Here is a 20,370-nt window from a genome sequence, read left to right on the forward strand (position 1 = left end):
AGAAGGAATGGCCATGACTGGTTTCAAGGTGGACATGTGGTGGAAAGCCCCATGATTAAGATCCCTGAGATTGCAGGGTGGAGTGGGGAAGTTCTACTGGGTGTCGTAGCAGCTCACTGAAGAGACGGGAGTGGAAGGGGACCCAGTCTCTGCAAAGTTGCCTTCTTCCTCGATCATGTGGCACTGATGGCAGGAGGGAGAGCTATGGTTGTCCACTCAGGGGCAGAAGAGCAGGCCAAAATGAAGGAAGGGCAGTGGTGAGGAAGGGACTTTGTAGACGTTACCAGAGATGGCAGAGTGGCCTGGAAGTTCGGTTCGTGTTCGGAAACATCCAGAATGGCAAACAGGTGCGCGGTGTGTAATTCCCTGATTCCCGGCTAGACGCCGTCGAGGGTAACACCACTCTTTCCTAGTGAGTTTGAACAAGATTTTACAACTTTGCTTTTCTCAGGGCTTTGCTCTGGCAAACTGGCCAGAGCTGATGTTGAAGGAAGCCCTTTTGCCTTTGCTGGGCAGTGTGTCTGGGAAAGAAAGCGAGGAGAAACACTCCCCTACGCTGGAGGGTGTCATCGAACAAAAAGGCCACTCATACACAGGCTTGTGATGGGACCAATGGGGTAAGTGGACAGAAAAGAAGAGGAGCTAGAGGCAGAGAAGGACACAGCAAAACCAGTGGAACCGAGGAAGTCAGAGGCAGGCCATGCATCAAGCAATGGCGGAGCAGGGAGCAGCTCCAGCACTGCGCGTCCAACCTTCCCTCCACTGAGGACAAAGTTGGCACACGGAGCCACGTGGAACCAGCTGGGCAGTCTCTGCAGAAACCCTGGCTGGGGGAAGGCTGGCCCAGAGCCATAGAAACTTGATCAGGACAGAGGACAGTCAGAAACGCAGGAAAGCATCATCTTCACCCACAGCAGTGTGGTCATTCTTGATGAGGTCCATGTGATACAGAGCTGTGAACACTTACCCGTTCCTTGCACAGCCTTCAAGACCTGACCCAGTGCATCTGTAGGAAGTGAAAGAGAAATATACATTTTTCTCATTCTACTTCTTTGGCATATTTCTTGGAGATTTTTACTTAAATTATAAGGCAGTATATGCTAAACTACTCTTAAATAATTAAAATCACAATGTGTCTGAATGTTGGATTGGTGGTTAATTATTTAGTATGCATTTCTTCATTTGTTCATTCACTCAGCAAATATTTTTGAGTTTCTACTCTGTGACAGGCGTTGTTCTAGCACTGAACAAAGCAGCTAGCTTGTTATTGAAATGTTGTCACATCTGGCTTTTGACATAGATAATTGTCCCACAGCTGGCTCTAGAATTTCAAAGAGAGGGGCAAAAGGAACCAAGGCTAGAAGCATGGACTGGGGCCACGCTAATTACGGAGAAGCCTGGCAGCATGGTGTCACTGCAGGTTTCTGACAAACTCTGTGCTTTGAACAACCATCTGGCAGTGAGGAGGAAGAGGTCAGTCCTAGGGGTGATGGTTAGGCTACTAGATGGGGTGAGAGGCACCGGCAAAGGGAGTGGAAGGAAGGAAACTGGTAGGATACTCTTGAGAATCTGGTGGCCCACATGCAGAGGTTGCAGAAAGGAAAAGCGGGGGTGGGGGGGGAAGACAAGTAAAGGCATGAGGCTCAGTGGCTGGAGGAGGCTGTGAGGATCACAGATGCAGAAGGCCAGGCAGGGAGGTGGCTGCATCCACCCTGACCCAGCTGAAACTCTAACGGCAGAAGAGATGGGATCCATCCTAAGCATGACTCCTGAGCAGCTGGGCTCCCATTCTGGTGGGACACGCTACCATCATTACTTTGATTACAGGACGGTAGTTTAAAAAGGCAGAATAACGTGGCTTTGAGACTCCCATTTCCTGACTTAGGGAAAGATGGACAAGTACATTTCAATATGTGAGAGGCCTGGGGAGCCCTGGTTTAACACTATAATCTGGTCCTAACAGTTTCCGTCTCTGCTCTCCAGGTCTCTAGTCTCTACACTGCTCTTCTTAATTTGGGGGTCTGGACGCTACCTCTTTTCCATGGTGTCATGTAGTGCAGTCTTACCACTGTGGTGCCTTTGAGCTTAGTTCATAAACCAAACACGCAGGCTTCATAGGGGGTGGAATATACAGGAGGCCTTGTTACTGCTCACCCCATTACCTCCTGCAGACACCAAATAGTCCAAGACAGAAAGCAGTCACTCAGGAACTGTCCTTACAGCAGTCTCTCCCTGCCTACTGAACGCAATACAATGGGAATACCCTGCAGAGGGAGGGCAGATTGAAACTGCAAATTTTCTACAACATGCAGAGTCTTATGCAGCCTCTGAAAGTGCTTTTGGGCAACCACAGGGATTGCTAACAAGAAGCTGTGACACACAAGCTTATAGGGAAAGGTAGACCAGTTGACCCTTGAAGAGAAGCTAGACAAGGACAATGGCAGGACGGTGCTGCAGGAGAGAAGGATGTGAGAGCGTCACAAGGCGAGGGGCTCCTGCTGACGCTGATGAGGTCCTCGGTGACTCTGCAGTAATGACTATTGGGTATGAAGTCAAGCAGGCTATAGCATGTTATTTAATTCTGTCAGAAAAATTATTCTCTGTGCCCCATTTGATTCATTTTTTTTTGGTAAGGAATTTATACATATTTGCAATTATAGCAGTAATTAAACTTTGTTACATATAATTAAAATAGGCAAATTTTCATATTATTTGGTTTATCAGGATAAAGATTTCAAAGCAACTTTTTCCTCACTGTACTATGAAAATGCAGTTCCATTTAAAAATAGATATTCTGGCCGGGCACAGTGGCTCACGCCTGTAATCTCAGCACTTTGGGAGGCCAAGGTATGTGGATCACCTGTCAGGAGATCAAGACAAGCCTGGCCAACATGGCGAAACCCCGTCTCTACTAAAAATACAAAAATTAGCCAGGCGTGGTGGTGGGCGTCTGTAATTCCAGCTACTCGGGAGGCTGAGGCAGGAGAATTGCTTGAACCTTGGAGGTGGAGGTTGCAGTAAGTCGAGATCACGGCACTGCACTCTAGCCTGGGTGACAGAGTGAGACTCTGTCTCAAAAAAAGAAGAAGAAGAAAAAAAAAGAGCTCTTCCTCCAGGGTCCCTCCCCCTCGTCTGGGTGGCTGCGCCTGTTAAAGAAACCCCTGTAAGTGTTTCTTTAACAATAGAAATGGAGAAGGCAATACATCCCGTCTGAGAAAGGAGAGAGACAATATATTCAGGAATGTTGTGCACATCATAAATACTCAGTGAAAGAAATTTAAAAAATTTTCCCTTACTCTCATCAACATTTCACCATATTTAAAAAATTAAACCCATTTCTATTGTGCAATTCCTATATAATTAATGGCTTTGGGAGAAGACACAGGTGTCAATAACAAGATTATATCAAACTATATACTCTTCTAAAAAGGTTCAGAATCAGGAATGTAATCACACATACTAAAGAAAATACTTATAAAATTCCATATGTCAAATGAATAGCATTAGGACTTTATTTGAAACAAAGGGAGAAATTGAAATTGTAGAAAGGAAATGCAGTTTTAGTGGGAGACTAAAGTCAGACAGTGAAGATTTATTATGACCTGGGAAAAAATAGAAAGACATTAGAAAAATGACCACTAACATTTTAAATTTAAATCTTGAGTAAATCCCCTCTTTCTATATTTGGCAAACTATTTCTTATACAAAGTAAGTGTATTGAAAATGCCAACACCCAATCACGTTCTGGACCTCCCCTAAGCCCAGTGACATACACTCACTGACACAGAGATACTGACACAGAGATACTGATGCACATCTATTCCAAAAGAGAGAAAAGGGGGGAAGATAAAACATTTATTCTATACAGATAATATAATTCTGTTTCAAAGACTTAGCTCCAAAATTGCTTATAGAAATAGATTAAGTAAAAAACTAGCAAAACATCTTTTATACCACGCTTCACCGAGCCCACAAAGTGGCCAACAGAGCTGGCATGTTGGTATACCCAAAGGCGAAAATATGAAAAATCTTACATTGCTCCCAGGGAAATATTTGCTAAAATTCAAAATCAATTCCAGATTTTAAAAACAGTTAAAAACTAGGTATAGGTGAGTACTTCCTTAATTAGATAATTAGTATCTCAGACTAATAGCAAATGTTGTTTTCACGCTGAGACATTAGAGTTATTCCTGTCACCTTTAGATGCCAAGCTCTGATGTCCACTGTAATTATGTCTGATATTATTCTGGAAACTTGGCCCTTATAATATGATCTAATACTTTTGGAAAAGGTATTAAGATACTGCTGTTGGAGATTATATGATTGTTTTCCTAGAAAGTTCACAAATCCTCATCATGTCTCAATCACCATCACTGCCACTATTGTTGCTCCCATGTCCTCACCACCATCACCACCATCATCGCCACCACCATTGTGACTCCTGCCTCCTCATCACCATCACCACCACCAACACTGTGACTCCCACCTCCTCACCACCATCAACACCATCACCACCACCACCACCATTGTGACTCCCAACTCCTCACCACCATCACCACCATCATCACCACCACGATTGTGACTCCCACCTCCTCACCAACACCATCAACACTGCGACCATTGTGACTCCCACCTCCTCACCACCATCACCACCTTCATCACCACCACCATTGTGACTCCCACCTCCTCACCACCATCAACACCATCATCACCACCACCATTGTGACTCCCACCTCCTCACCACCATCAACACCACCACCACTGTGACTCCCACCTCCTCATCACCATCACCACCATCAATAATGCTATCATTGACTCAGTATTCACCATTTTCCAGGCACCATTTAAGTATATCACGTATCTTAACTCATGGTCATAAATATCCTGTGAGCTACGCAGCATCATTATCCCAATTTACAGAAAAGAAAGTGAGGCACAGAGAAGGTAAGACCCTTGCCCAAGGCCACACAACTCATACAGATGGATTCAGAGAAAGAATGAGTAACATTTCCAAACAAGGCTGGGGATTTTGAGAAACAGAAGTAAGTGTGAACTACTACATGACAGCTCAACTTCTCTTTCTGATTGTTGAGTATGACCCAGTTTGATTGACAGCTTTACTATTCCCGTAAATTAGATACACACAATCAGAGTGCTTCTGCTAATTCCAATCAAAGTAGTTTTTTTGCTTTTGTTTTTTTGGGACGGAGTTTTGCTTTTGGTGCTCAGGCTGGAGTGCAGTGATGAGATCTTGGCTCACTACAACCTCTGCCTCCTGGGTTCAAGTGATTCTCCTGCTTCAGCCTCCTGAGTAGCTGGGACTACAGATGCCTGCTACCACGCCTGTCTAATTTTTGTATTCTTAGTAGAGATGGAGTGTCACCATGTTGGCCAGACAGGTCTCGAGCTGCTGACCTCAAGTGATCTGCCTGCTTTGGCCTCCCAAAGTGCTGGGATTACAGGCGTGAGCCACTGCGTCTGGTCCAGTTAAAGTAGTTTTAATTCAAGTAGCAACAACTTAACAACCAACTAGCTTTTAAAAAGTGTCTTTAAGCAACATTCCAGGCAATGTTACCTTTTATTCATTGCAAAACAGTTAATCCCCATGCTAACCTTAGAAATCTGGAGAGATACGCAAAAGCCCCTGGAGGCAGGCCGAGGTGGCAGCTGCCAGGACCTGTGCTCTTTTTGTCCCCCTACCCTCCTGTTGCAATGTGCAGCAAAGAACAACACAGGCCCGGCCGGAGACACGGTGCACGGCAGAGAGTCATTCCCACTGCACCGAAGCCTGCCCACAATCATGTTGCTACTGCCATGGTTGTGGGGGCCAAAACACCTTAAGTAACTGACTCAAATACAAACCTCTGCAATTTGTTGCCTGAAAACTTTGGAGACATTTTCGATCTCTGAATTTGCGAGAGGAAATGTTCTGTTATCCTGCACTTTCCACTCACCCATAGGTGCAGTTTGGATGGCACAGGTGGCACACGTGGCCGGCGTCTGCGTACTTCCAGACCAGGGTGTTGTTTTCTCCCATGACTCCTGCTGGGCAGGTCTTGACGCAGTGGGGGCCGTCAATGTAGTGGGCACACTGGATACAGTTGTCTGGTCCCTGCACCGAGGTGGAGAAAAATGTTCATGCATGTCTCTTTCTTTTCTCTTTCAAAATGGAAGTAACTTTTTACTTAAAATATTTAGTGTGTGTGAGTGTGGAAAGCCAAATGATAGAAAAATTCTTAAAGAAGAAAACCAGTTCTTCTGTGATTGCACTTGCTTGATAAGGTCACTGTCAGTTGCTTAGCAGAAATTCTCCCTGTTTTTGAATGCATATAATATACACCAGCATGAACGAAATGATATTCTCTACATTATTGCATTCTGCTTAACACATTGTGGGCATCTTCCCTTGGTAAAACCATCTTCATTGGCCCATATGTGTATTTATGGTCAGACAGTCTTTCTTGCATATTATATTTGAAGCTAAAGGGAAGCTCAGAGGGAGGCAAGTTTAAGAAAACCCACATGGGTGTTTCTCCAGTGACAGGAAGGTGGCAAGTCTCTGTGCAGTGGTTGGCGTATCCAGGACTGAGTCATATGCTACCTTTGATTCTGTTTGCAAAACTTGGAATAACCTTGCAAAACTCAAATAAAAGCACTGGGACTCAAACAAAAGCATTGCTCAGGTTGTGTGCCCCACACTTCAGAAGTAGCAGAAATAAAACCAGCAGGGAAAGGCTTTCCCCTTGGCTAAGTTCTCTAATGTCGGTTTTGTCCACTCAAAGGCTGCATGTGCCCAGAGCCAGCACAACTAGATGACTACGTCAATATCGCCAATTATTTTAATGACGGAAATTTAACCCACACCATGTAAACCTATAAACCAAGGCTTTACTTTGTAACCAGTCATGCTGGCAGCCTATCCCTCAAAACACGGTCCTGTCATCTACTGCCCAATTTAGAGAATGTCTAAAAAATGTTTTCAGTTAGTAGATTTACAACTGGCTGTTTAAGCTCACATACAAACAGAGCTCCCTATACAATAACATTGAGAATTAACAACATCAGGACATTTTGTGTGAGAGAGGCATGGATTCTCACTCATATTCTTTACAAGATTATTGTAAAGAATATTGTATCTATATGTTGTTGAACATATAGATACAAAACTGTGCAGCTTAAAAAGTTTTGCTAGGAATTTCTTTAAAACTTCTTCAATTAATTATAAAGTAATGTTAAAAATTTGAGAACATTTGATGAAAGTGATAAAGCAATGCTGACTAGGTTAGGGATGGGGAAAACCAGGTGAAAACAGCCGCTGTTAAATGTGAGGATGTGATAAGCTTAGATAAGGTTGGGGTGTCAGCAGAAAGAGTGAATGTTCATCGCAGGCGGGTGTGTGCTAATGTCACAGACACTCTGCCTGGACAGCACTGTCAGAGCCTGCAGTCTCCTCTGGGAAGTGGCTCTGATGGCTGTCCTGCCCACATTGGATGCCCTGGGCCATCGTCATGGTTTTGGCTTCTGTGAAGGCCCTTCCCATGAAGTGGATGTGGATAGCAGCAAGGGGCTCTTACCCGTCCCGTGCAGGTGATGTTCATGACCTGGGGCAGGCATTCTGGGTGGCACTGTATGCACTCAGAGTTCTCCACAAACTCCCTTGGCTCACTGAGAGGAGGAAGAGGAAACCTGTCAGCCCTCCCCTGATACATTGTTGCAGGAACACAAATCACCTCTCTGAAATTCCAAATAACTTCAGGTAATGGTCAGGGAGTTGGGACTCCAGGACTATACAGTAATATAATCAGCTGATTTTGTTAACTGAATCCTGGGTCATCTTCTCTCTGAGTAAACACAGGAGCTTCATTCATAATCAAGATATCTTTTCTGCATTTTCTACAGCATAGTTTTTGCACATTGGGTAAGCAAGTCAAATGATAAAAGAAAAGACAATCCTGAAGAGGTGCTCCCTGCCTCTAATACCAGATTCATGGTTATTGAAATTAAGCTGGAAAAATGATAATTTTAGGTTAAGTGACAGAAAAAGGAAGGAGGGAGAATGAACTTGCTCAATGGTTATTACTAAAAATGGTGAGTGTGAAACACAGGTGTGCAAAACTTAGCTTGTAATATTTTGACATCCCTCAAGATGTACAGATCAATGTTAAGCAAGAAGCTGATGTTTGATTGAAAAGACAGAGTAGACGTGTGGCTGTTTGTCAGGAAGATTGGACTCTGCCTGGTTGTCAAGCATAGTTCTGTCCTCCAGCAGTGAACAAGGAGTGTTTATTCTCAAAAGCATGTGCCTTGGCCAGGCGCAGTGGCTTATGCCTATAATCCCAACACTTTGGGAGGCCGAAGCAGGCAGATCACTTGAAGTCAGGAGTTCGAGACCAGCCTGGCCAACGTGGTGAAACCCTGTCTCTATTAAAGTTATGGAAAATGAGCTGGGCGTGGTGGCGCACATCTCTAATTCCAGCTACTTGGGAGGCTGAGGCAGGAGAATCACCTGAACCAAGGGGCAGAGGTTGCAGTGAGTTGAGATCACGTCATTGCACTGTAGCCTGGGTGATGGAGTGAGACTCTGTCTCAAAATACAGCAACAAAAATGTGTGTGCCTTTCGTCCTCCCCTTTGGTCAGTGGCACCAATTAAACAAAATATGATACAGGGTTGGGGCTTCTGTGCTTCTTCTCCGGGTCACTGCCCTTGCTGAAGGGGGCTAGGCTTGCAGAGGGAGCAGGTGCTGCTGGACACCAGGCTTTTCTACACTAATGGAAGGACATGGGGCTCCCCACATGGGTATTTTCATCACCTTGCCTCTTAAAAAACACTTGAAAACTGAAAACATGAGACCACTGTCCATTTGTAGCCGTAAGGATTGCATTAATATTCCTTACTTGAAGTTGAAGCAGCACTACTGATTATGTGATTTGTTCTGAGCCTATCAGCTAAAAAATTCCTATAGAATTGAACTTGGTTCTCTTATCCTGTCCTAAATATTTCTGGATCCAAGCTGTGGTCCATGCCCAGAGAGTAAAACAGGAAGATTTCCTACAGCCTTCTGTAATTCCTATGGTGCTCACCAAATTTCCCTTTTTCTTTAAATCTTCTAAAACATGGCCTTTGGCCTCTATCCTTCAGTTTTACTTTCCTATTTATTTTTTGTCCTCATTTGTTGTTCAAAGCCTTATGTCAATATCAAGATCCTCAGAGCATCCACGAACTGCACCTTTTATTGATTGCAACTAAATTCAACAAGCATCACTATGAATTATTTCTTTGTCCATGGGTATATTTAAAGCTCCTGGTACTGTTTGATGTTCAACACATGCTGGGGGCACATAAAACAGATATTAACTTGGCAATATAATTTGTGTTAATTTATTTTCACACACTAGGAATCGGGCACTGCAAAGAAAAGCCCAAATGGCCATGGTGTTGGCCAGATGAACCATTGATGACTGTCTCATTTGTCTTAGGAACTTTTTGTAGCTTAGACAAATTGAAGATACTTCCAGGAAAAGAGATTCTATAAATTATTGGATTAAATTAGGTAATAATACTTGCTTATTTCCTATTGTGATTAACTTTGCCAAAAAATAAAGCAATCAAACAAATTCCCATCTCCCCACAGAAAACCCCAAAACCTCCAAAAGCCAAGGGCAAAGAATAAAAGGAAAAAAATCCAACAGAATGCCTGTAAAGCTATAACAACAACCTGGAGCCTTATTTTTGATCAAAGCCAGAGGATTAAAGAAATAACCTCCTACCCCTCCAGGATGTTGCACTTGTCCACGCATTCTCTGCCTCGGCTGACATTCTGGCAGGAGACGCAGTCCCTGGGCTCCGGGCCCCAGCAGCCCTCGGGGGAGCACAAGGCATGGCAGACCTGGCCTGTGGCCTCTGTGGAGACAGAGTGGGTCACAGCAGTCAGTGATGGAGCAGGGACCCAAGGGGCCAGAGGAGATGGCACCTTCCCGGGAGGGGTCCTGTGCTCCGTGACTTTGGGTGGCACAGACATGCTGGGCATCCCTGAAGGAGGAGGACACAGACTGGGCTTCCCAGAGGCCGACAGTGACTGGAAGGACAAAACAGTTGTGCTGGCTGCTGGGAAGACTGAAATATGCCTGACAGTGGAGGACAGGTCTTCCTCCTGGTGGGAGCCAGGCGCTCTGGCACCCGAGAGGGGGTGCCATGAGTCCTCCCCTTTGGCAATGGCATCAATTAAACCAGATGGGACTCCTTGTTTTCTGTGCTCCCACAGCCACCACCCCTGCTGAAGGGGCCAGGGGTGCAGAGGGGCAGGTGCTGCTGGGCACAGGGTGTGTTTTGATGGTGCCCAGGGCAGCCTGGAGCAGAGCTGGTGATGTTCTGATGACAAATCCCACAGCCGATAGGGGCCATTGGGCCATTGGCTGTGTGCTATGTGCTAGGCACCATGGATGGGTTTTACACACAGAATTTCACTGAATTCTCTCAAGCACTATGGCGTGGGAATCATTCATATCTCCATTTTATGGATGAGGAAGCCAAAACCTAAAGAGATGAAGGGAATTGACAGGGGCCTCGAAGCTAGGGAGGGCAGACCAGCACCTGACTCAAAGCTGACGCTGCCCATGGCCAAAGCCCAGCACAGGCCAGGCTCTTGCCAGCTTCAAAAGCTCTAGAGTAAGAACAGGAAGTGTTGATGTAAAGTGTTCATTCCATTCCCGTGTGTGTGTGTGTGTGTGTGTGTGTGTGTGTGTGTGTGTGTAGCTGCAATCTTTACAGGCTGAAATGAGCAGAGAGTGACCTACAGCTAAAAGGTAATATAACTAATACTAAATTTAGTTACTTAAATTACAAATAATTGGTAGCCTAAACCTCAGGGTAAATTCATCCTATTGAATGATAATGATCTGGAAAAAGTTTTAATGGAATTCACATGGTAATTTCACAATTAGGAATCTTAAGATTTTAATTTGCTTCTTAAGGAACTGAAAAAAGGATTTTAAAGGGAATAGCCCTTCAATATTCTAAATAAAAATAAAAGACCCATTAGAACCAATTCCATAAACAAAAGAGAAAGCAGTGACTTACTGCAGCTGTTTTCACCTCTGTTGCTTATAATTTTGGTTTTCTGACTGGAGGTCCCAAACAGTTTTTTCCAGTTTATTGTATTTGCATAGCACAAATTTTTGTTTCCTGAAATTATCACATCTCCATCGCTTATCTCCTTGAGGGAGCGCAATCCCAAGGATGTTATGTTCAGGCTGACGACCGCAAGAGAAAACTGACCACTACATTGGAAAGAAGAAAAATCATGTGGTGAAAATTATAAAAACAATGTATCCCTGAAAACTTTGTTTTTCCAGACCACCTTTGATTGGCTACAAACTGCTTTCCAATGAAGGTAAGTCATGCTGTGGGAGGCACACACTGCAACTTTTGAAAACTGCAGGTGTTTTTTAAGTTCCTGCAGACAAAAGCTAGTTCCTTGTTTATTTAGTATCTTTAACCCCACTGGCAGATGGGGAGGATGAATAAAATGCTTTAATGTCATTATATTTTCTCCATTTTCATTTTGCCTGGAAATTGAGAACATATTCTAAAAAAGCCTCTCAAACAGCCAAATACACTTCAAAAGTGTGGGTTTGTCCTTCTGTCCAGCACCCAACCTGTCCCTCTATCCATTCATATATTTATTGAACAAACACTTGATGTTCTGTGTCCTAAATTCTGTGCAGGTTAAATATGTTTCCTCCTCTCAAGGACCCTTGATCTGGTGGTGACACAACCCTGTAAGCAGATAATTTTGAGTTGGTGTGAAGAGCACAGTGAGTGTGGGCAACATGGAAGCAAGGAGCAGGGGCCTCTGAACAGGTCTGGGAGGGATGCCTGGGAAGCCGGGCCTTCCTCCAAAAAGCTATGCCCAAGGTTGTGAGGTCCTGAGAGCAGGAACTGTGGCATTTTCTTCACCATCCAACATGATGCTAGGACACTATTGGGTGGTCCAATGTGTATATCAGATGACTGGATGGAAGTCATTCAGACTGAAGAGGGGATGTCTTCAGTCACCTGAAGGAGCAGGAAGGCACACGTTGGACATGAGAACCACTAGCCCCTGAAGGACCACGATGGGTGTGAGAACCACTAGCCCCTCCTGGACCACGATGGGTGTGAGAACCACTAGCCCATGAAGGACCACGATGGGTGTGAGAACCACTAGCCCCTCCTGGACCACGATGGGTGTGAGAACCACTAGCCCCTCCTGGACCACGATGGGTGTGAGAACCACTAGCCCCTCCTGGACCACGATGGGTGTGAGAACCTACTAGCCCCTCCTGGACCATGATGGATATGAGAACCACTAGCCCCAGCCAGACCATGATGGGTGTGAGAATCACTAGCCCCTGCTGGATCACAATGGGTTTAAGAACCACTAAGCCCCTGCCGGACCACGATGGGTATGAGAACCACCAGCCCCACCGGACCACGATGGGTGTGAGAACCACTAGCTCCTCCTGGACCACGATGGGTATAAGAACCACTAAGCTCCTGCCGGACCACGATGGGTATGAGAACCACTAGCCCTTCCTGGACTATGATGGGTGTGAGAACCACTAGCCCCTCATGGACCACGATGGGTGTGAGAACCACTAAGCCCCTGCCGGGCCATGATGGGTGTGAGAACCACTAGCCCCACTGGACCGCGGTGGGTATGAGAACCACTAGCCCCTCCTGGACCACGATGGGTGTGAGAACCACTAGCCCCTCCTGGACCACGATAGGTGTGAGAACCTCTAGCCCCTGCAGGACCACGATGATGCAGGCTGGGAGGGCTGGGCTGGTTTGGGGAGGGAGTAAAAGGCCAGAGTGCACCTTGTGGAGGAGCTGTCTGTAATTGAGAAGGAGCCACAGGAAAGAGATCTGCATTTGCAGGAAGCTCTCATCTGACCCCAGGCTGGGGACTGGGCCAGCTGAGAGCACTGGATGAAAAGACTGATGTTCAGATGTTGGATGGCAGGGGGTTAGAGTATCATCCGGAGACTTCTCCTCTCCCTGCTGCTCTTCTTTCCCCCATCTTTTTCCTTTCTCCTACACTGATGAGTGGTCTTGCACAGGAGCCTGTAACCAATACCATTAGGAATTCTCCCCCACATATGCCCAGGGAGGCCAGACACCAGGGAAGAGCCAGATATTCCTTGCAGGGTAGGCCTGGAGCTTCAGTGAGTCATGACCTGGAACCTGTGGCCACCCTGCCTCAGTAGGAGCTGGAATCACCAGACTTCTCATTAAATGTGAGAAGTAAGTAACCCTTATCTTGTTTAAATCCCTACAGCTAAGCCAACTGGCTCATACCAGCCATCCAAGAAAATTGCTCTAAATCTCTTGTTTTTATAAGAATCTCAGGCAAAGAAGGTATTCCAGAGAATTCAGAGCAAAAAGGCTTTTCTGGGAAGCAACGGTAGCCACGTATTTAGTATCAGAGATTCAGAGCCAAGGGAGTTTATGGGAGGCAATGCATATTTCATGCACTCTTACTCTCTTTAATGTTGCACAGTATTATCTAGTGCTTTAGGAGTCAAGTAGGGGCAGCAGTTCTCATAAGGAGGCTGCTTCCAAGGCGGGTTTCACTAAGAGATTCCCATCTCCTCCTCCACACCACTAAACTGATGATTACCATTACCATATTGAAGATGCTTATGTGTGAGCACCTGCAGGTCTATTCCATTGTCAAAGCTGAAAATGTGGAAATTCTTAAAGAGTGGTGCTAAAATGTCTATCTGGTCCCTGTGATAAGATGTGCATAACCTCAACTGCGTCCTGAGAAAACACCAGCCGAACTGAAATGGTTAGACAGTCTGCAAAGTACCTGAACAACACGTTTTATAAGAGTCAAGGCCATGAAAGACAAGGAAAGACACAGGTTAGAATGGACTGAAAAGATCTGACAACTAAGTGCAATGTGGGATCTGGAGTGGACACAGAAGCAGAAGCACTGGCGAACGCTGAGAAGTCTGTGGTTCAGCGGACAGCCTGTGCCAGTGGTCCTTCAGTCTTGATCCTTGTGCCTGCTCATGTGAGATAGCATTCGGGAATGCTGGAGAGAGATACAGGAGCTCTGTGCCCTATCTTAGCAACTCTCCTGTTAAGCCTAATTTCCAACTAAAAAGGCAAAATGTAATCTACCAGGCTTTGGCTGTGGTCAACTTACTGTTGCTTGGTCCTGCCGCGTATGATTTCTAGGTTCTCAAAAGCATGAAGGTCCGTCCTGTTTTCAGGCCAAGCCTGAATCAGCAAAAACCCTGTAAGGCAGAAGAGACTCAGACACACACCACACAGGAGTTTCTTTTTTGTATGAGACATTACTCTAGACTCTCAGGGACTTTGTATTATAGGAACAGTGAGTGGGAAAATTGGATTTGCTTTCTTTTGCGTTATCATCTTCTCTGAGTGTACATGCGGATGGGCGGATGCAGGCTAGCCAGAGTTCACAGCTGCCTCTCGCCTCCCCCAGCGATTCCGCATGTCTCCCGCCGCCCCTCTGGCTGTGGCTCTGGGACCCCTGCTGCGCGGCGTATCTGATTACCCCGAAGAGGCTCCTGCTGCGATTATCTGCCAATTATGGATCTGGTAACACATACAAGGAGCTTTACAGATTTTCCTTATTTGATTCCAACCCTAAAACAGTTGTGTTATATAGGTCTAATTTTCCCATTTTAGAGAGGAAGGAAGCGGAGCTCAGGCGGCAGTCATGGACCCGAGGCTTGCCCGTGGCCCCACAGGACTCTGGCATCCAGTTTCAAAAGCCTGAGGCCCAGGCTGCCCCTCACCTACCCCTGTCCTCTCCCTCTACGCGCAGGGGTTATGGGTCACCAAGGCAGCTGGCTGGGGCCGGTAGGAGGGAGAAAGTGTGTTCACATGGGCAGTGAATGACCCAAGCCTGGGCTTAACGTGTCCCCTTTTGCCTGCAGGGGAAACTGTACTTTTGAAAAGTATCAAAACATTAGCCATTAATTGTAAAATTTCGGAAGAAATGTTTTTATTCCAAGGGAGAAGGAAATATGTCGAAAAGTTCTCGCTCTACAACACTGATTTTCCATTTATATTCATGTAATAATTCAGCTCAAACCTGTGATTTCCTTTACGGTTTTCAGAATATCCAGTTCCTGTGGATCCAGAGGCGGAGTGTGTGTGAAGGAGTCACTGAAACAAACAACAGGTGATTATTGATCACCAGTCTCTACCAGTTAAAAAGGCAGACTTAGTTTTTCTCTATACAAGTAACTGAACCTGTGACTCACCCCCTAAATGCCACCGGCAGGATGTGGAGATCGCCACTGATGGAGGTGCAGTTTTTGAAGTGTTTAATATTTGTAGCATTTATGGAGAGTGTGTCTTTAAATTCACCAATACCTATTCCGTTACACACTGCAGAGATAAGAGAGACATGTATTCCGTTCACATTTGGTGGATTAATAGCTAGGGATCCACAGGCAGAGGGAAGCAGGAAGGAATTCCAGTTGTGGGAACTGCCACTGCCACATCATCTTCATTCACTCAACAAACACTGATGGGGCTGGGGAGGGTGTGGGGGGGAGGGTGTGGGGGGCAGGGGGACACGAGGACCTATAGCACACTTTGGGGCTATGGCGGTGTAGGAGATGCCATCACTGTCACCCCACACTGACCTTGCATTCTCCTCATTATTTCCCATGGGCCGCGTGGAGCTGGACTGCTTCCAGCTCTGCCTTCCCTGGATTCTCCCCAGGGCTGGGCATCTGGCAGCTGCTGAGGGGCTGGCTCTGTGCACTGTTCTCATCAGAGCCCCCCACCCTATCACAACCTTCAGTGCCTTCCCATTGCCTAACCTGGCTTTGCAGCTCTTTATCTTTTGTTTTAAAGAAATGATATTTATAGTTGTTTTTTAATGAGAAGAAGATGTGTTCATTTGGAGGTGGCATGAAAGCCCAGCCTCAGCAGCTGAGAACAAGCCTCATCCGCACACCAGCGGGCTTCCTACCTTTGCGGCAAGGCCCTTCGCACTTCTTACACTTGCGGACGCCGTCTTCCTCCATCTCATAGCTGTCCGCCCCACAGGCTCGGACGCACGAGCCGTGATCTGTCACCACATAATTACCTGGGGAAGAGAGCATGAAAGGAAGGTGATGACGGTGGCGCCAGGTGCTCGGGCCTCACACAGACAGTCCAGGTCCTCCTCTCGAGGACTGATGGAAAGGCTCCATCCTCCTTTGGCTTTATTTACTTTAAGGACAAAGAATGAAAGGTTGCAAATAGACAAGGAATTCCGTTCAATAGTTTAATAAATTCTAGGCCACAGCGTGGATAATACAGGTGTTTCATCAGGGCAGGAAACAGGTGCCAGGGAAAAAGCATGGTGTTGCTCACTAGGTTAAAGCACCTCTGTGAGCTCATGTTCTTCCTCGTAGGATCTGTCCTCAGGGCTTATGGTTAAAGCTGGAATGCTCATTAAAAATGCATAAACCTAAAACGAGCACTCTTCCACCGAAGCAGCTATAGGTGAGGCTGCATTTTATTCTTGCAGCTGATGCCAGCTTTGCTCTCCATGGCCCTTCCTGACGTGGCCCTGGGTCCCTTGAGGGGCCAGCCGTGCTGTGTCCCAGCAGGCACCTCAGCCCTCTCCTCCACCTGCTCCCACCTTTAAAGTAATTCATTTGTGTTGATAGCTGACTTCTGTGTTATTTTTAGGAGCTCTATGTGTTCCTTTTTTGTTTGTTTGAGATGGAGTCTTGCTCTGTCACTCAGGCTGGAGTGCAGTGGTGTGATCTCAGCTCACTGCAACATCTGCCTCCTGGGTTCAAGTGATTCTCCTGCCTCAGCCTCCTGAGCAGCTGTGATTACAGGTGTGCACCACCACGCTCAGCTAATTTTTGTATTTTTAGTAGAGACGAGGTTTCACCCTGTTGGCCAGGCTGGTCCTAAACTCCTGACCTCAGGCAATCCCGCCCCCTTGGTCTCTCAAAGTGCTGGGATTACAGGCATGAGCCAATGAGCTACTGTGCCCGGCCTCTTCCTGTTTTAAGTTCCCCAAGAAGATCCTCAAAAATATTTATAGGACCTTAGTGATTGGCTCGAAGTATTTTCCTATGGATTTTAAAGCTCTATTAAATCCCATCTCAAAGACTATATCTGTGTCATCACTGTGGCACATTTTTCTTTAGCTTCGTTTGTCATTTACCTTATAATGGCTTATTATTTTGTATTTTTTTTTCCCCATACAGAGTGTAATATTTTTCATGTACACAAATCTGGCAGGGTAAAATCTACCCCTCATAATTTTTCTTTCAATTTTTTTTCTCAGTTAATCTCCCCTTCTAGAGATCAAGACTGGCTTCTAAAACTCTTTCATTAGACAAAGTTTTGCTTTCTCTATCAGGAAGTATTTTATGTCACAATTTCCCTAAACTCTGGAGTCACCAGTACAAATGTAAGTACAAACATGCAAAACTCAAACCCAAACCATTAAAACAAAACAAAATAAAAACAAAGAGAAAACCTCTGCAATACTAAGAGGCATAACTTTCACTAGAATTTTAACCACTCAAGAAGGCAGGTCTTCTGATAGACTCTCTGATTTCGGTCTATTAAATACCTGCTTGGCACAAGCACTAAATAGTGACATGCCCACGGCTTTGTGCCCAGCAGACAACTGAATACTCTCGGCTGTGGATGCTGGATGAATGGTGAGGGCTGAGCAGCAGGTGTTTCTCCTGTGAAGTGGCCTGGTCCCAAGTTCTACCCTGTGCACTGAGCAGCCCCCGTGGGTGGAGATGGCCACCACCTGCCCGCTCCTCGGGAGCAAGGCAGCCCCTCGCCTCTGTGCCTGGACGGGCACAGGGTTGCCTCCCCCTAGCGAGGCAAACACATCCACCCAAAGACTCTCCAAGACGGGATACTCCAGGGCTCAGCAGGAGACAGAGCGGGATAAAGATGCCTGATCAGTCAGAGGGCCCACAGAGGAGGACTCACGGGGACACTTCTTCACGCAGGTGGCACCAAAGCTGTATTTGCCCTCGGGGTTCACATCCATCTGGTACGTGGTGGGGTTGTAGAGCATGAGTGGGGGGCAGGTGTCCTTGCACGTGGCTTCGTCTCGGAATTTGCGGCAGACCTGTGGAGGAGAAAGGACACTCTGGGCAAGTGACGTAAGGACACTCAGCGCCACACACGGAGGAAGCGCAGCACTGTGTTGACTCCTATCAGAAAGCCCAAGTTACCATCTTCACAGCTCAGTGTTCAACTAGTGGGGAAAACCGAGCTGGTGCCCTCTGCAGAGTCAGAAAGACCCTTCTCTAAAAAGTCCATTTTTTTCTTAGGTGCACTGTCCCACCTATCATAATTTATGGATTATTATAAAAATACGTCTCTTTACTAACATACAGATGATGGAGTTCACATATTATAGCGGTGACTATGAAGTGAAACTATGTTTAAACTCAGATTACACTGGGCTTCCCTTATAAAGTACAGTTGAGGGTACATTTTATAATGTATTGCTGAATGGCAGAAAGCCTTGCTAGAACGATGCCCTGTAAAGGGGCCAGACCCAATGCAGCGGGGGCTCTCCCTAGGATCAACCCTACGTCTTCACAGTCTTCTCCCTGGGGCTCACATTAGAAACAGCCCAGGCCAACCAAGTCACAATTCCTGGGTCTGGGTCCAGCCTCTGGAATTTAGGAATCTTCCCTGAAACCACAGAGAGATCTGGATTTAGTCTTAGGGAGGGCTTCGTCACACCAGCTCCCACTCCAGCAGTCACATCCACCAGCCTTGGCGTCTCCAGGACTTCCAAGACACTTCTGACCTGCACCCTCCAGTGCTGCCCAGAGCCCACTGGGGCAGCAAGGCTTCTGCTGGCACTTTCTGCAGTAATGGGGCGAGAGTGAGTACTTCAGGACCCCTTGAGGGCAGGGTGCAGCTCAGGAGGTGCCTGAGCAGTGGTGGAGGAGCCGAGGGATCCGTGTCAGGAGGCCCTAATGCAGCCCCAGTCAGCAAGACCTGTGCGGTTCTCCATAGGTATCTTAGGGACCTCACAGTGTCAAGTCTCTAGAGGTATAGCCGATGTCAAACAATAAAGAGAGTGTGCTGCTGGCAACAAGGCACATTCATGCAAATACTTGCATGTAGTATTTAGTGCTTGTTCTGTGCCCAGGTCCTAATGCTGGACATCACAGGCGTCGCATCATTTAAGCATTCAACTGGGGGGGACTTTGTTATGCATCATTGTCAGGTGAGGAAATGGAGGTATGGAGGTCCTATCATTTTCCCAAGGTCTCAGTGAGTGGTGGAGGCAGGATACTAAAGATACTTTGTCACCAGGCAGAGGGCAATATCCTCTCTGTTACTACAAATGCTAATTGACAGCTCCCCCACAGGAGGTCCTCTGTCGTGGTGTGGGTGGAGAGAGTGCAGCCATAGCCTGCTCCAGGGAGGCTGCCGGAGGGGCATCTTACCAGGCAGTCGCTCTCCCGGGGGCCCGTGCAGCCCGCGGCACACTGGTTGTGGCAGCAATCACTGGGGGACTTGCCACGGCAGCGCCCGGAGCACTGCTGGGCACAGATGATTTTGGTCACTGAAAAAGAGCAAAGGTCCCCTGTGAGCTGAAGAGTGAGGGTAGGATCTTTTCCCAGGGACGTCGCAGAGTGCTTGCAGACTTTTTCACGAAAAAGTGAAGACACATTTGCTTCCAGTGAAATCACACTCAAGCTAAGTCAAACCGTGCCCTTTTCTGATTGCCTCTTTTGTCTCCTGATTTATTTTTAATCACTTAAGAGAACTGATCAGATCAAGTCTAGACTTTGAGACCTGCTAAATAATTAGATACATCTTGGGCAATGCAGGAAGCACATACAAAGAACAAAAATACCTGCTGGGAAGTAGTGTTTTTTTTTTTTTTTTTTTTTTTTTTTTTGAGACGGAGTCTCGCTCTGTCACCCAAGCTGGAGTGCACTGGCCAGATCTCAGCTCACTGCAAGCTCTGCCTCCCGGGTTCATGCCATTCTCCTGCCTCAGCCTCCCGAGTAGCTGGGACTACAGGCGCCCGCCACCTCGCCCGGCCAGTTTTTTGTATTTTTTAGTAGAGACGGGGTTTCACCGTGTTAGCCAGGATGGTCTCCATCTCCTGACCTTGTGATCCGCCCGCCTCGGCCTCCCAAAGTGCTGGGATTACAGGCTTGAGCCACCGTGCCTGGCCTGGGAAGTAGTGTTTAGAAGGGTCTAACAGCCATCCCACAATTTAGCTTAAGGACATAGGGTCCGTTTTTGAGCTCATGTCCACAGGTTCCTTGGCCACTGAGAGGCTGAGCCAGACAGCCATACCCAGGAGAATGGCCCTCTCCATCATAAA

The 20,370-nt window shown here is 46.6% G+C and overlaps 1 protein-coding gene across 1 annotated transcript in view; it reads right to left on the bottom strand.

Moving 5' to 3' along the window:
- The window catches only part of EGFR (epidermal growth factor receptor), a 192,202-nt gene that overhangs the window by 38,020 nt on the left and 133,812 nt on the right, over nucleotides 1–20,370 (bottom strand). The window contains 11 exon segments of the mRNA XM_010380548.2: nucleotides 968–1,006; nucleotides 5,955–6,112; nucleotides 7,575–7,665; nucleotides 9,770–9,902; nucleotides 11,079–11,278; nucleotides 14,197–14,287; nucleotides 15,115–15,188; nucleotides 15,287–15,413; nucleotides 16,006–16,122; nucleotides 17,994–18,135; nucleotides 19,478–19,596. Of these exon segments, the coding sequence (XP_010378850.1) occupies nucleotides 968–1,006; nucleotides 5,955–6,112; nucleotides 7,575–7,665; nucleotides 9,770–9,902; nucleotides 11,079–11,278; nucleotides 14,197–14,287; nucleotides 15,115–15,188; nucleotides 15,287–15,413; nucleotides 16,006–16,122; nucleotides 17,994–18,135; nucleotides 19,478–19,596 (1,291 nt within the window).

The sequence above is a fragment of the Rhinopithecus roxellana genome, chromosome 6, assembly GCF_007565055.1.
Source record: "Rhinopithecus roxellana isolate Shanxi Qingling chromosome 6, ASM756505v1, whole genome shotgun sequence".
NCBI lineage: Eukaryota > Metazoa > Chordata > Mammalia > Primates > Cercopithecidae > Rhinopithecus > Rhinopithecus roxellana.